Here is a 13,233-nt window from a genome sequence, read left to right on the forward strand (position 1 = left end):
GGTGGGCAGACTTACCGTTGTCAATCTCATAGTCAGCGAAGGCAAGTTCAGAGCCTTTGTTGGTGATCAGCAGCTCCCCATTCAGCGTGAAGATCATTGAAGCATCTTCGAGGTTGATCATACATCCAACCACATCTCCTGGCTGCCAGGTCCGTCCAAAATACCCACTCCCTTGATGCCAACGCTGACCCTGGAAGACAAGTGCCCAGGGCTTAGAAAAATGAGGTCCTAGAGGCCCCCTGGGAAGCTAAAGAAATGATCTCATGTGCGATTTCTCCTCATGGGCAGTTGCACCTGGCTTCCACAAGGCATTTGCCTTTATACTAAGGACATCTCATAGGAGAAATGGTCTACGTACAGATAAGTGAAGTTGAGACATACATGGCTCATCAGAAAAGGTGACGTGAATCTCCCGTTACCTAGTAAGCTATGAAAACAAGCTGAACTCCCTCTTAAACAAAATGATACGATTTCCCCACATATTCACTACACGGTGTTCTGTAAGCATCCTCTGCAGAGGGGGGCACAGGCTCAGAGGGGCAAAGCAGAGACAGAGGTGATGACAGAAAGGCCTAGAGTGTGCAGGCCTTCCTTTCTCTAGAGCAAAACACACAGGGACAGGCGTTAGGTGATGGTCACTCAATGGTCTAAATTAGCCAGTGGGGGCTCCTCACTCTTAAAGCCAGCAGTCTAGATACTCAGTGCTTCTAACTTCTGGGGACATGTTTGGAGCAGAAAACCCTGGGCTGAGGATGTGTGGACACCAGCCAGACTCACCCTGCTGCCTTCAAACACAAAGGCTTGGTCGTCAGCCCCCAGCTCGATGTCAGGCCGACAGCCTGGCCTGGCCCAGCCGACCCGCATGTCTCCTCCGGTCACCACCTCAAACTCAAAATACCACTTTCCTGATCTCACTGCATAAGAGCGTTCACCCGGAAAAATCGGATCTTGTCTATGCTGACTTTCTCCACGGCTGGGTCAGCTGTCGAGAAAGGAAGGGAGTCAAGGGTGCAGGACGGAGTGAGAGAACAGAGGCTTTTAATAATTAGGTAGCATTCCTCAAAGGACTTTGAACAACAAAGACTGATGATAGATCTCGTACCATCCAACAGAGCATTCTGTACATAATGTAATCATCATCACTATCATCACCACATAACAAGAGTACAAGTTACCACGCACCGAGTGATGGCTCTATAGTAGAAACTAAAACTCAGTTTTCTTCACAATAATCCTATGATGTCAGTATTACTGTCTTCATTTTACAGATGAAGAAATTGAGGCTCGGAAGGTTCATGTGCTCAAGGTCACAGAGTCAATAAACCAAGGAGAGCAAGCATTTGAACCCAAGTCTGTCTTACTCCACATCTACCCCCTTAACCACTTTTTTACTGCCCCACTAGCTTAGTATCTCCCAGTGTATAGAATATCCTAGTATCTCCTAGGGTCTGAGATGACAATGACCCTTTAAATATACATAAGCTGGTGATGTTAATAGTGCTAGAATTCAATTAAAGTAAGCTATATTCACAAGTTTGGAAAACAAGACAAATAACAGTAACTTGGTTTTGTGAGCAAATATCCTAAAAAGCTCAGCTACGCTGGAGGATAACTTATGCCCTGTGGGACTGGGTCATAGACGTGCTCGTTACAGAAACATCTGCCAAGGGGACACTGCTTTATTATCAGCATGGTTCCCTCCTTCTTCTCCCTACTTCTTGAAGTTCACCATTTAGACCAATAGCGGCCTCTACACCAATAGCATTTCTAACACTGTAAGTTAGACCTATTCAAAGTCGGCATTTCTCCAGAAGAAGACCTGTTGAGTAAGTTGGGGCCAGAATGAACACTCTCCACTCGTTACCTAGTTCTTGGTCTGACGGTTCAATGTTATAGCCATAACCAACAAATGTCCGAACAGCCTCACGAAGGCTATCTCTGTTTGACTTCTTGGTCCGCTCATCCAGTAGTGCATAAGGCACCAGACGGGGATTTCTTTTGTTTTTTAAATCCTATGTGAAACCAGAGAAAACAGAGGGTGAAAAAGGCATTTGGTTTTGACAGAGAGCTTGTCCTGCTCACATATTCTTAGTGACAGTCCTGGCTTCCCGCTAGGAGTCTGCTAGTTCTTCTCCCAGTGCCTTGATATTTAGCAATGTACATACTTGCCACTTCTTTTCAGGATTAAATGAGTATAAATGAAAAAATTTTTTTACTAGCATTCAAAGCTAGCATTTAAAAACACATTTTAATAATGTCAGCCTGTGAATAAAATGAAGCGTCATGAAATTGGTTAGAAACCTCTCCATTCCCAAGGCGAGGCAGATGGGGGTTTGCCTAATTATTTCTCTAGGAAAGAACATGCCAGGATTTAAGCTGTTGTGGCCTCTTCACAACAGATAACTAACAGAGACATCTCAGCTCATAGAGAAATATCTGAAAAGGTAGCAGAGCCATAGTGGGTCCATTTCATTGCAATAGACACATATTTGAATTAGAGTCCTCCGTTCCTTGATATGGACTAAGAAGACGACAATGGTAGTGACAAGTCACCTAACATAACATGCTGTTCTGAACCCCTCACTTTCTTTGCCATGGTTTTCATAGTTGCGGTTTTCTTGATTCTAGGCACTGAAGGCTCATTTATGAATGAACATGCATGTGCACACAGCTACCCCTGAACTTCTCTCACCCTGAGCTGAACCCAGTACTTACTGAGACGAGGGGAGTATTACAAAATGTGAGATGTGCCAGATGGTTTGGGGTTGAACTCCGGTTCTTAACTCTCCCTAATTCTTACTGGGCCCTGGCTCCCTGGCTGCCTCTGGACAAGCCAAGAACGCTGCCCAGGAATCTCAGCCCTGGGGACTGCAGGGCATGGGCTTCTTGGCAGGCTGGCCTGCCCCTCTCCTGGGCTAGCTTCCCATCCTTTTCCCCTTCGGTGGTAGATACTTGGGACCATCTAAGAAATGCTGCTGAAACTTGCTTACTTAACATCAGCTGTGATGTTGATTTGTGTGAGCCTTACCTTGGCCTTGGAGAGTGCCTGAAAACTCAGCTCTCCATGATGCAAACAACAAGACAGGGAATGAGAAAAGATGCAGGCTGTGGCCATATACACAGCGCAACAGGATCACAAGGGAACCAGACTAGCCATGAAAAGGTAAACCTACCCATCGCTGCAACATTGGAATTGTGCCTGGAGTTAATGTCAATGTGACCGTTACAAATTCCATCCAGTCCTGATTCTATAAATAATGAATGTGCTGAAGCATGAGGAACAGAGTGCAAGGGCAACCTCCATCTCCAATCATCCCCACCAAAGAAAATGGCATTTTGATGGATGATCACATCCCCAAGCTTCTCAAGCAAGCCTGACCGGGCGCTTCTCACCTGTTGAATGCCATAGGTCCATCCTTGTTTTATCCTGTCTTTTGCCCAAACATTGTGTGCATTTTCTGCAAGCTTATCCACTAAAATTTCTTGGGAAGGTAACAGCTTCACATCAGACAAATCCAAAGGGGCTGGCTTATAGCCGTTGGACATCATGTAGCTATGAGTAAATGGAAAATACATATTTTGAACAGAACTATCTGACTCCCCCATTCAAGATTTCAGATCAACTGCACAGCCTGTGACAATAAGGCTACAGTCACAGGTTCTACCCTTGGCAGATGCGTAGTTCACTTGATTTCAAGTCTTCAGGGGAAGCCCTAATCTACCATCCTATTTGCCAATGTGTCACAGATTCCAAGGAGACTGTTAGAGAAAGGGGATGATCTGTGCAAATCCATCCTTCCTTCTATACAAACTACTATGTGACCTATAAACAATGGTCACACTCAGTGTAATGCAACATTACCTGAAGCTCCATCATTTCACTTTCAAAACATAAAAGGTTATGACCACATTGGCAAGGATGGCACCTTGAGCCGAATGGTTTCTTATAAACCAGCAAAGAATGATCACTCAGTCTTAGAAAAAAAAAAATAACTTCAAGGTTTTTTGTTTTGTTTTGTTTTGTTTTTTTATCTTTTCTAGGGCCACACCCATGGCATATGGAGGTTCCCGGGCTAGGGGTCGAATCAGAGCTGTAGCTGCCTGCCTATGCCAAGCCACAGCAACAGGCAATCTGAGCCACATCTGCGACCTACACCACAGCTCACGGCAACACCGGATCCTCAACCCACTGAGCAAGGCCAGGGATCAAACCCTCAACCTCATGGTTCCTAGACGGATTTGTTAACCAGGGAGCCACGACGGGAACTCTGAGATTTTTTTTTTTAATCATAACGTCAGTGAATTTGTGAGCCTGAAGTGACCTTCACGGTTTGCTGTCCAGTCCAGAAGTCACTGCTGCAAATGTCGGGAACTTGTCAGATAATTCAACAGATATTGTGAAAACAGGAAAAGCTCAGGATGAGGCTGGGTAGATGCATCGTGTAAGTGGAGAGGAGCAGAGCCCAGTGTGCAGTGATTCGCAGGAGAGCAGCTGATCACAACCATGTAAATCCAGAGGCACTCATGGCCCCCAGGCCACTGACTGCCCAGATGAGGGCCAGAACCTAAATGTGATGACTTGCAAACCTGCACTCACTCTCTCCAGGATGCTCTGAGCAGCGTGAGGTACAGGGTCTACGGCAGACAGGACACTGCCCCTCGTCCACCTTGTGGGGGACGCCTGGTCTTGGGCAGAGCCAACATGTGTTGAGCACTGAGCACTGACTGCCGCAGCCTGGACTGGCTGCTGCCCCTCAGAAATGCTGCTCTCAGCACTGGGCACTCCTGCTAAGAGTGGAGAGCTTGGCAGCTTGGAAGTTTCATGGAGAAGAAGGGGAGACAAGCATTTGATTAGAGCTGGCATCACCTTGGCTTGTGTTCGTCATTATGACACCTGGGTGTGAGAGCGTGCACACCCAAAGCCAGCACACATAAGGGCCAGCAAATGAGCCGGGGATGCGCCCATGAGTGTGCGCCTGAATGCTGAGAGCACACAATTCTGTGAGTGTACAGATGGGAGGGAGAGTAGGACACAGGCAGATTTAGGGGCCAAATTAAACCTTGGCAGAGACACCCATTTCCACTAGGGATTTGCAAGGCTGGCCCAAGGCCAGGGGAGCAGATCTTTGCTGTTGCTACCAACCATGTTCAAACTCCCGTGCCAAGTGCAATTCTTATAGACCGAGACAGCATAGCCATCTGAACACTGCATCTTCTGGCTCAAAGCTAACAATAGTAGTGTAGGTCCAGGTGGAAGGAACAAAAAGAGGAATAGCCTGGAAGTGCTGTACTTCAGCTGGCTTCTGTATGGGGTTTCAGTGTGGTATAGGTACCTGGAGGAACCACTCTGAGCTGGTGCTGGAAGTATCTGAGGCCGTCCCCTGCCTCTATGCATGGGCCTCTGTCCTCCCAGTTTAAAATTCAGACTGAAGCATTAAAACCTCCAATGATAAAAATAAAAAATTCTAAAGAAAGGTCTCCGACCATTAAGAAATCACCTACTTTTTGGGCAATTTGACCTTCTTGAGCTCCTCCTCAGCAGCTGGGTTAACATGAGCAATGTGGCAGCCCAGGGCCAGGAGGGTTCTGTAACAGAGAGAGAGGACAAGGATCATCTGTAGGTGAAGGACAGCAAAAACCTGACCCTGCGTCTGAAGTGATAAAACCCGACAATATTCCTTCATTTACAACAGAGCTTGCCAAATGTTTTTCTGTCAAGGTTGAGATAGGAAATGTTTGAGGCTTTGCAGAAAAAAAACTCAGAAAAAACTCAGCTCTGACACTGCAGAGCAAAAACTGCCATAGACAACAGATAAATTGATGAGCTTGGCTTTGCTACAATAAAGCGGTTTTACCAAAAAACTGAGTTAAGTTGTTCAATTTTAATATGACCTACAACATAGGTGGCTAGTTGGATTGGTCTATGGGCCTTAATTTGCCAACTCTTTGGTTTTTTGGCTGCACCTATGCCATGCAGAAGTTTCTGGGCCAGGGACTGAACCCACGCTACAGCAGTGACAAAGCCAGATTTTTTTTTTTTTTTTTTTTTTTAGTCTTTTTAGGGCCAAACCTGTGGCACATGGAGATTCCCAGGCTAGGGGTCCAACTGGAGCTGCAGCTGCCGGCCTATGCCAGAGCCACAGCCACTTGGGATTCGAGCCAAGTCTGACCTACACCATAGCTCACGGCAATGCCAGATCCTTAACACACTGAGCAAGGCCAGGGATAGAACCCGTGTCCTCATGGATACTAGTCAGGTTTGTTAACTGCTGAGCCACAACGGGAACTCCCAAAGCCAGATTCTTAACCTGCTGGGCCACTGCAGAACTCCTGTTAACCCTTTATTTAGATGGTACCAAGCATAAAAATGCAACCAAAAAAGTTTGTGAATAGTCCCTCTGGGAGACATTTTCTAGTTTACAAATTTGCATTTCTCTCCAGAGAACAGATAGGATCCTAACAGCAAAGCCAGAGGCCAGCAAGTATTTCCTGCATGCTCTCTGTACAAAGTGCCCTGAGCTGTGCTGGACACCAGGAGGTACCAAGCCTGCTGCCTCAAGAAGTGTTGATGTGACTGAAGACATCACATACGGGAGCCTATAAGACAAGGCTCTGTGACAGAGCATCAGTGCACCAGCAAAACCGCAGTGTTAAAACGTTCTGCACCAATAGCCAGAGAACAGAGAAATACAATGCAGACAACACCAGTAACAAGCACAAAGGTAATTCGAGAAGGGAGGTATAAGCTTGGGCTAAAAAAATGAAGATTTGAATCAAGGTTTAAACCATGGGTAAGATCAGGGAGATGGAAACGTTATTTTTAAATTGAATTAAACCATGTTTTTCTACTGGTTTTTAGAAATGCCTCATCTTTTTTCTTTTTCTAAAAAATATTTATCATCTCATTTGTTTAACCATGACAACAATTAGATAGAGACAAGGACTCTCACTATCCTCATTTCATAGATGAGAAAATGGAGACTTAGCGAGGTTAAGTTGTTCAGTTTTAATATGACCTGCAACACATCACATTTTTCTTTCTTTTCCTTTCTATGGCTGGACCTGTGGCATATGGAAGTTCTGGGGCTAGGGGTAGAATAAGAGCTGCAGCTGGGTGGGGCCTACACCACAGCCCATAGCAACACCCCATCCAAGCTATGTCTGTGATTGTGCCACGGCCTGTGGCAACACCAGATCCTTAACCAATTGAGCGAGGCCCGGGATCAAATCTACATCCTCATAAAGACAATGTTGGGTCCTTAACCTGCTGAGCTATGATGAGAACTCCTGTATCTTTTTTTTCCTTTTTTTTCTTTTTTTTTTAAGGCTGCAACTGTGGTATATGGAGGCTCCCAGGCTAGGTGTCGAATTTGGAGCTGCAGTGGCGGCCTACGCCACAGCCACAGCAATGTGGGATCCAAGGCATATCTGTGACCTACACCACAGCTCATGGCAATGTCAGATCCTTAACCCACTAATCGAGGCCAGGGATCGAACCCACATCCTCATGGATATTAGTCAGGTTTGTTACCACTGAGCCACGATGAGAACTCCTGTATCTTCTTTTCTTGATGAAACATGAACTAAAAGAGGCACTTGGTCCCTTGATTCTAAGTTTCTCCTCTTTTTCTTTTTCTCCCTATGCTTTTCCTCTCCCAGGCAAACAGCAAATGGTTTCTGAGAATGATATGTCCTAAATAACAACAGCGGATATATTATTCACTATGCTAAATCCATTTGTGGCATGAGTAATTCTCATCCTCACTAATTTATCAGAACGCATCATGTTTTTGAGGCAAGAGAATCAAGTCTAGTTTAGTCACAAGGCGTTAAATCATCCACTCACTGTTGAGTCCAAATTCAATTTAATTAAGCACTCACTTTAAGGTTTCAGTTGACATCTGTAGGTTATAATTCTTCTCAGTTTCAGGCAGCTTTGAAAACTCGACAAGGCAGGGGTGTTGTCTTTTATTGTCATCCCGTATCTAGGTGACAACATAAGAGAGAACATAATTTAAGTTTTGACAACCGGCACTGCCTTGGAAAACAGAAAAGGACACACTTTGAAACACGGCCCAGGCCATTCATATCAGGCAAGACAAAGACAGCTATTTGCTGATAGGCAAATAGACCATCTTCTCTCTAGTAAATAATACATGCGGTCCCCAGGCTGCCAGTGGCTTGTGTTCTATGGATTGCTTCAAATGTCTGCATTCGGAACATGCTTTCCCAGAGATGCAATTTCATGTGTGGTAGACATGCTCCTGCCTGTCCAAACTTCATGGAACCATAGTGCCACTGCAGGGTAGCATTCTGCAGAACATAAAGGACTACAGAATTGGGGCCAGCAATGTCTGACAGAAACACAAAAGCAGCTGCCAAGGTGAACCACATTTGTAATTTCAAATTTCCTAGTAGCCACACGAGAAAAGCAAAAAGAAACAGGTGAACTTGAGCTTAATAAGGTATGTTACTTACCCCCATGTACCCCACATCTTACTTTTTTTTTTTTTTTCGTCTTTTTGCCATTTCTTGGGCCGCTCCCGTGGCATATGGAGGTTCCCAAGCTAGGAGTCTAATCGGAGCTGTAGCTGCCAGCCTACGCCAGAGCCACAGCAACTCGGGATCTGAGCCACGTCTGCAACCCATACCACAGCTCACGGCAATGCTGGATCGTTAACCCACTGAGCAAGGGCAGGGATCGAACCTGCAGCCTCATGGTTCCTAGTCAGATTTGTTAACCACTGTGCCATGACGGGAACTCCACATCTTACCATTTTAATAAGTAATTAACAGCAGGAATTATTTTTGAGCTATTTTATATCAGTTTTTCAATGCAAGTCTTGAAACCCAGCATGCATTTTACACTAAGAGCACATCTCAATTCAGACTAGTCACACTTCAACTGTTCAGTAGCCACATACGACCCATGTCCATTGTTTTGGACAGTGCAGATCCAGGTATTAACTAACTCATGCTTTCATTCAGCAATGTTGCTGAATGTCTCCTATGGGGAAGGCAGAGAGCTAGACATTAGGAGTTCAATGGTGAGCCAGGATAACCCCAGTGCCATGAAGGAGAAAGTCTGATGGGGTAGTGATAAAATCATCATCGAAATAAACATAGGATTGCAACTGTGATTCATTCTCAAAGGAGAGGTGTATGGTGTTTGAAAAGCACACAGCAGAGAGGTGGTCATATACAAGGAGATCTTTGTGGGAGCTCTTTGAATATATAAGTGCTCGAGTTCAAAGACCTTTACAGTAACTAAGAGTGTCAGGGTCAGAGGAAGCTTCAGAATCATGGGTCCTTCTGTCTTCAGACATGATCTTACACAAATCACAGAACAAAGTCAATTTACATCCTCTTTGAAAAATGTTTTCTAGTGAAAGAGATTCCTTAACCTTCTCGGAGTGTCCATTCATCTTTGTGCCATCTGAAAACCACATTAAACAAATCCTGATCCACAATAATGAATCAGCCTCTTTTCACTCCCCAGGCAGAAGGATGGCTTTTTTGGAAGGGAAGGGGAGGTGTGAGGGCTCTGAGGGATGACTGCACACGATATTCCCTAAAGAAAAAGCCCAGCGTTTGGGAGTAAGAAGGAGATGGACTTCTGGGTCTGTCTGTGCAGAGCTGGACTCCCCAGTTCTCCTGACTGCAGCTGGGCAAACCCCAAGGCAAGGATGCTGGATGCAGTGCTAGCTGGATGAGGGTCAGGAAGAAGTAGCGGGTTTGGGCACCATGAGGTTTCCATGTCATTTGAGTCTCTGAAGAACCCTTGCAGGTAATGAGGCAATCCAACCCTCCAGCCCACCCAGCCACTCAAACATATACCTTGCCAAAAGTCCAGCCAAGCTCTATTTTATTCATTCCCCAAAGCTCATGGATGTTTTCAGCCAGCCTGTCTCGGATCTTCTCTAGGTGAGGTGGCAAAACCACCTAAAAGGAAAAGGAACAAGTGAAAAGTTGGAACTGCAAGAATCACCTGTACTGAAATCTGTCATAAAGTCTAGATGGATCAGTTGCTCAGTTAAATTACTACACGTCATCCAGAAGGGGCTGCTTCTAGAAATTCTTTCCTTTCTTGGATCCCTCTGGACCTTATCTCCCTTCGTCTATGCTTCCTCCTTGGGGGTTCTCTTCCACCTGTAGATGGTCCCTCCCTGCCACCCACCAACCAGCCTCCAGCCATGGTCTCTCCTGAAGTTCAGACCCACTGTCCCAACTACCTGCAGGATTCTCCCACCAAAATGAACTCAGTATGTTATTCAAAGCTGAATTCATAATTTTTCCTTCAAAACTTTTTTCTTATTTTCTCTTTTTGTTGAATAGCCCTGCCATTGCCCCAAGCTTGGAAGTCAACTCAGGGTTTTCCTTCTTGGTATTACACCCCTTGCCCTCCATCTTGGTGCAATCACACCTAATCAGTCACAAAACCCAACGTGTTGATGTCTAAGCATCTTTCTGAATGTTTCCCTCCTCTACATTACTCAACCTTGTTATTTTCTACCTGGACCATTACAAGAGCTTCATAGTTGGTCTCCTCAACTCCCCACCAATCTCTTCTTCACACTGTGGCCAGAGTGATGAGCTCACAATAACACAAGCCCATCAAAACACGCTCCTCCTGAGTGTCCCTCTGACACTCGTAAGACACAGACCAGATGTATTCACCGAGCATATAGAGCCAGACTTCAGGCTTCTTATATTGATCCTCCTAAACACATCCTTTCCACCTCCTGATATTCACCTGAAAGACCACACTGTCTCACAGTGCTGTGCCCTTACATATGCCACCTTTATTCTCATTAGTAGTCCTCATGATATGCATAATAGTTATACCACCCTTTTCTCTATGCCACATGGAAGTGATGACATCTCTCCTTGACCAAGTTCTAGGTGCATGCCTCTGAGCCATTTTTGACTAGACTTGATCCCTAGGCCTTGTCCTCAAGACCCCAGTTTTAGCAAGAATCTCGCTCTATCAGTTTAGTGACCATCCAACAGCCTTGATATCTGATCACCCTCCATGTCTGATCAAATTTCTTCATCCTCGTTCCTCCCACAGGTGATATCAGATCACTCTGACCTGCTTTCAGTAAGAATCTCCTTAGGTCACTTGAGCAAGAATCTACCCCAACCCCTGATGTTCCTCAGAGTGATTTTCCATCACTGACATGCCCACCCAACCCTAAACTTGCTCTTGCTTGTAAATCCCCACTTGTTTGTGTTGTATTTGGAAAGGACCCCAGATCTCTCCTGGAGTTCCCTTTCCTTCTAAGTAAAATCTATTTTTTACCCCTTTAACTGCTGTTTGGCTCTGATTTTAATACAAACACCCACAGCATTTATCATTCTCGATTTAGCTCAAATGTCTCACTACCTTTGGGAGGTCTTCCCTAGGTACCTTCAGGGAGAGTTTCTGTTTTCCTGCTATGTTGCTCATCTCTCCCCACAGAGGTCATAAATTGTTTCCCTTTTCCCCCCTCTTATTTTTAATTTACTATTACTACATTAATAACAAAAAAGTTATTACTATTTTCATTTATTAATTGAGAGCTCCTAAGAAATGAGAGATTTCATATAAAAATCCAGATTTCTAATTTCTCTTGACCAGTTGGAAGGTTGCTAATGCTGGCCACACATTTTTGCCTGGTCATAATCAGTTGAGACTAAGAAACAGCCACCTGCTTTTAGGGGGCCAGCACACTGGTCCTGTTTCCCTTCCGTATCATTCCTTGGTCCTACAATCCTTGCTCTATTATAATGATTATTAGTGTTTCCATTATTTATAACAATCACAATGATCATTATTATTATTTTTGCTTTTTAGGGCTGCACCTGCAGCACATGGAAGTTCCCAGGCTAGGGGTCAACTTGGAGCTGTAGCCCCTGAGCTACACCATAGCTCATGGCAATGCTGGATCCCCGACCCACTGAGTGAGGCCAGGGATTGAACCTGCATCCTCATGGATACTATCAGTTTTGTTTCTGCTGTGCCACAATGGGAACTCCTAAAAATTGCAATTATTTTGAAGGGGAGAAGCTCGTGGAGAAAATTTTTTCTTTGTAGAAAAATCATCAAGTGATACACAAGAAGACCATAGAGAAAAGTAGCAATGAAATATTTAAACTATGGGTCCTACTTACCTTTCAACTCAAGATATTCTTTTAAAAACCAACTTATTATTGAAAAGTGGCATAACGTTTTGATAAGAAGCAAGATGGGGAAAATCACTTGCAAACAAATGATAACTGTATTGGGGTTTTACTGGTTAACTATGATAATCTGTTTAGACTAAATGCTCCTTTGTGGATCACAGCCTGAAAGGGATTTTCATGAAGAACCACATGCTTTGGCAAAGGGGGGAGCGGCGTGTGGAATGAAGCCTCCACAAATAGTCCTACAACATAATTTCAGTGATCTCAAGAGGTGAGATAGAGTAACACTGGCGTGACAATTGCCTCCTGGTTATCTGGGGCCCCCAGGGAAGGTCTGCTTGGGAGCTGGGCTCTTTCCTCCCAACTCTCAGTGAGGGCCTGGGGATGCTTCAAGCACTAGGTACTGTTAACGCCAAAGGGATAGGGCTCTCGTTAGCCATACTTCATCTGCAATCTGTTTAACGTGCCCCAGTAGGATGGAGTTGACTGTGTATCATATATTTAACTTTGTTTGCAACAATTTCACAGCATGATAGATTCTAAAAAATTACAAGGTCTCATTCAAAATAACAAACTGCACCTTTCCATGAGAACGTCCTTATTTGATTCCCAGCAACATTTCCCTCTCTCTAAGGTCTGTACAAATTCAGCTTTGGATCCAGACATCAAAATTCTTCTGGCTTGTCGATTTACCTCCAATCTTTGACGTCTAAATCTTTGATGTTGCATGTTTAGAAACTCTTCTCATGCTTCAGTCGTCCTCTTCTTCTCCTGCATCAAAACCTTCCCTCCTTGAGGCTTGCTTCCTCCAGGAAGCCCTGTCTGAGTGACTGTTACTTCTCTAACTACTTGGTAAGGAGGGCAGCACTGAGAAGTAGGAATCATGTCCATGAGCACCTCCTCTCCCTGTCTGGGCACAGGTTGCCTTGTGTCCACGAAACACCTCATCCAGTTTTGTGGGCCCTCAAACCCTTGTTCTCTGACATCTAGAATAGTGATGTGACTAGCACTGGTGTGGTGGAGGCACTGAAAGCTGTTGTATGCCCCTTGTCATAGCCATGTGAATGT

The 13,233-nt window shown here is 44.8% G+C and overlaps 1 protein-coding gene across 1 annotated transcript in view; it reads right to left on the minus strand.

Annotated features, from left to right (window-relative positions):
• The window catches only part of RYR3 (ryanodine receptor 3), a 568,547-nt gene that overhangs the window by 229,830 nt on the left and 325,484 nt on the right, over positions 1 to 13,233 (minus strand). The window contains 8 exon segments of the mRNA XM_021099907.1: positions 16 to 190; positions 778 to 932; positions 935 to 982; positions 1,865 to 2,012; positions 3,394 to 3,553; positions 5,503 to 5,586; positions 7,882 to 7,985; positions 9,838 to 9,942. Coding sequence (XP_020955566.1) covers positions 16 to 190; positions 778 to 932; positions 935 to 982; positions 1,865 to 2,012; positions 3,394 to 3,553; positions 5,503 to 5,586; positions 7,882 to 7,985; positions 9,838 to 9,942 — 979 coding nt within the window.

This window comes from Sus scrofa, chromosome 7, assembly GCF_000003025.6.
Source record: "Sus scrofa isolate TJ Tabasco breed Duroc chromosome 7, Sscrofa11.1, whole genome shotgun sequence".
Taxonomy (NCBI): domain Eukaryota; kingdom Metazoa; phylum Chordata; class Mammalia; order Artiodactyla; family Suidae; genus Sus; species Sus scrofa.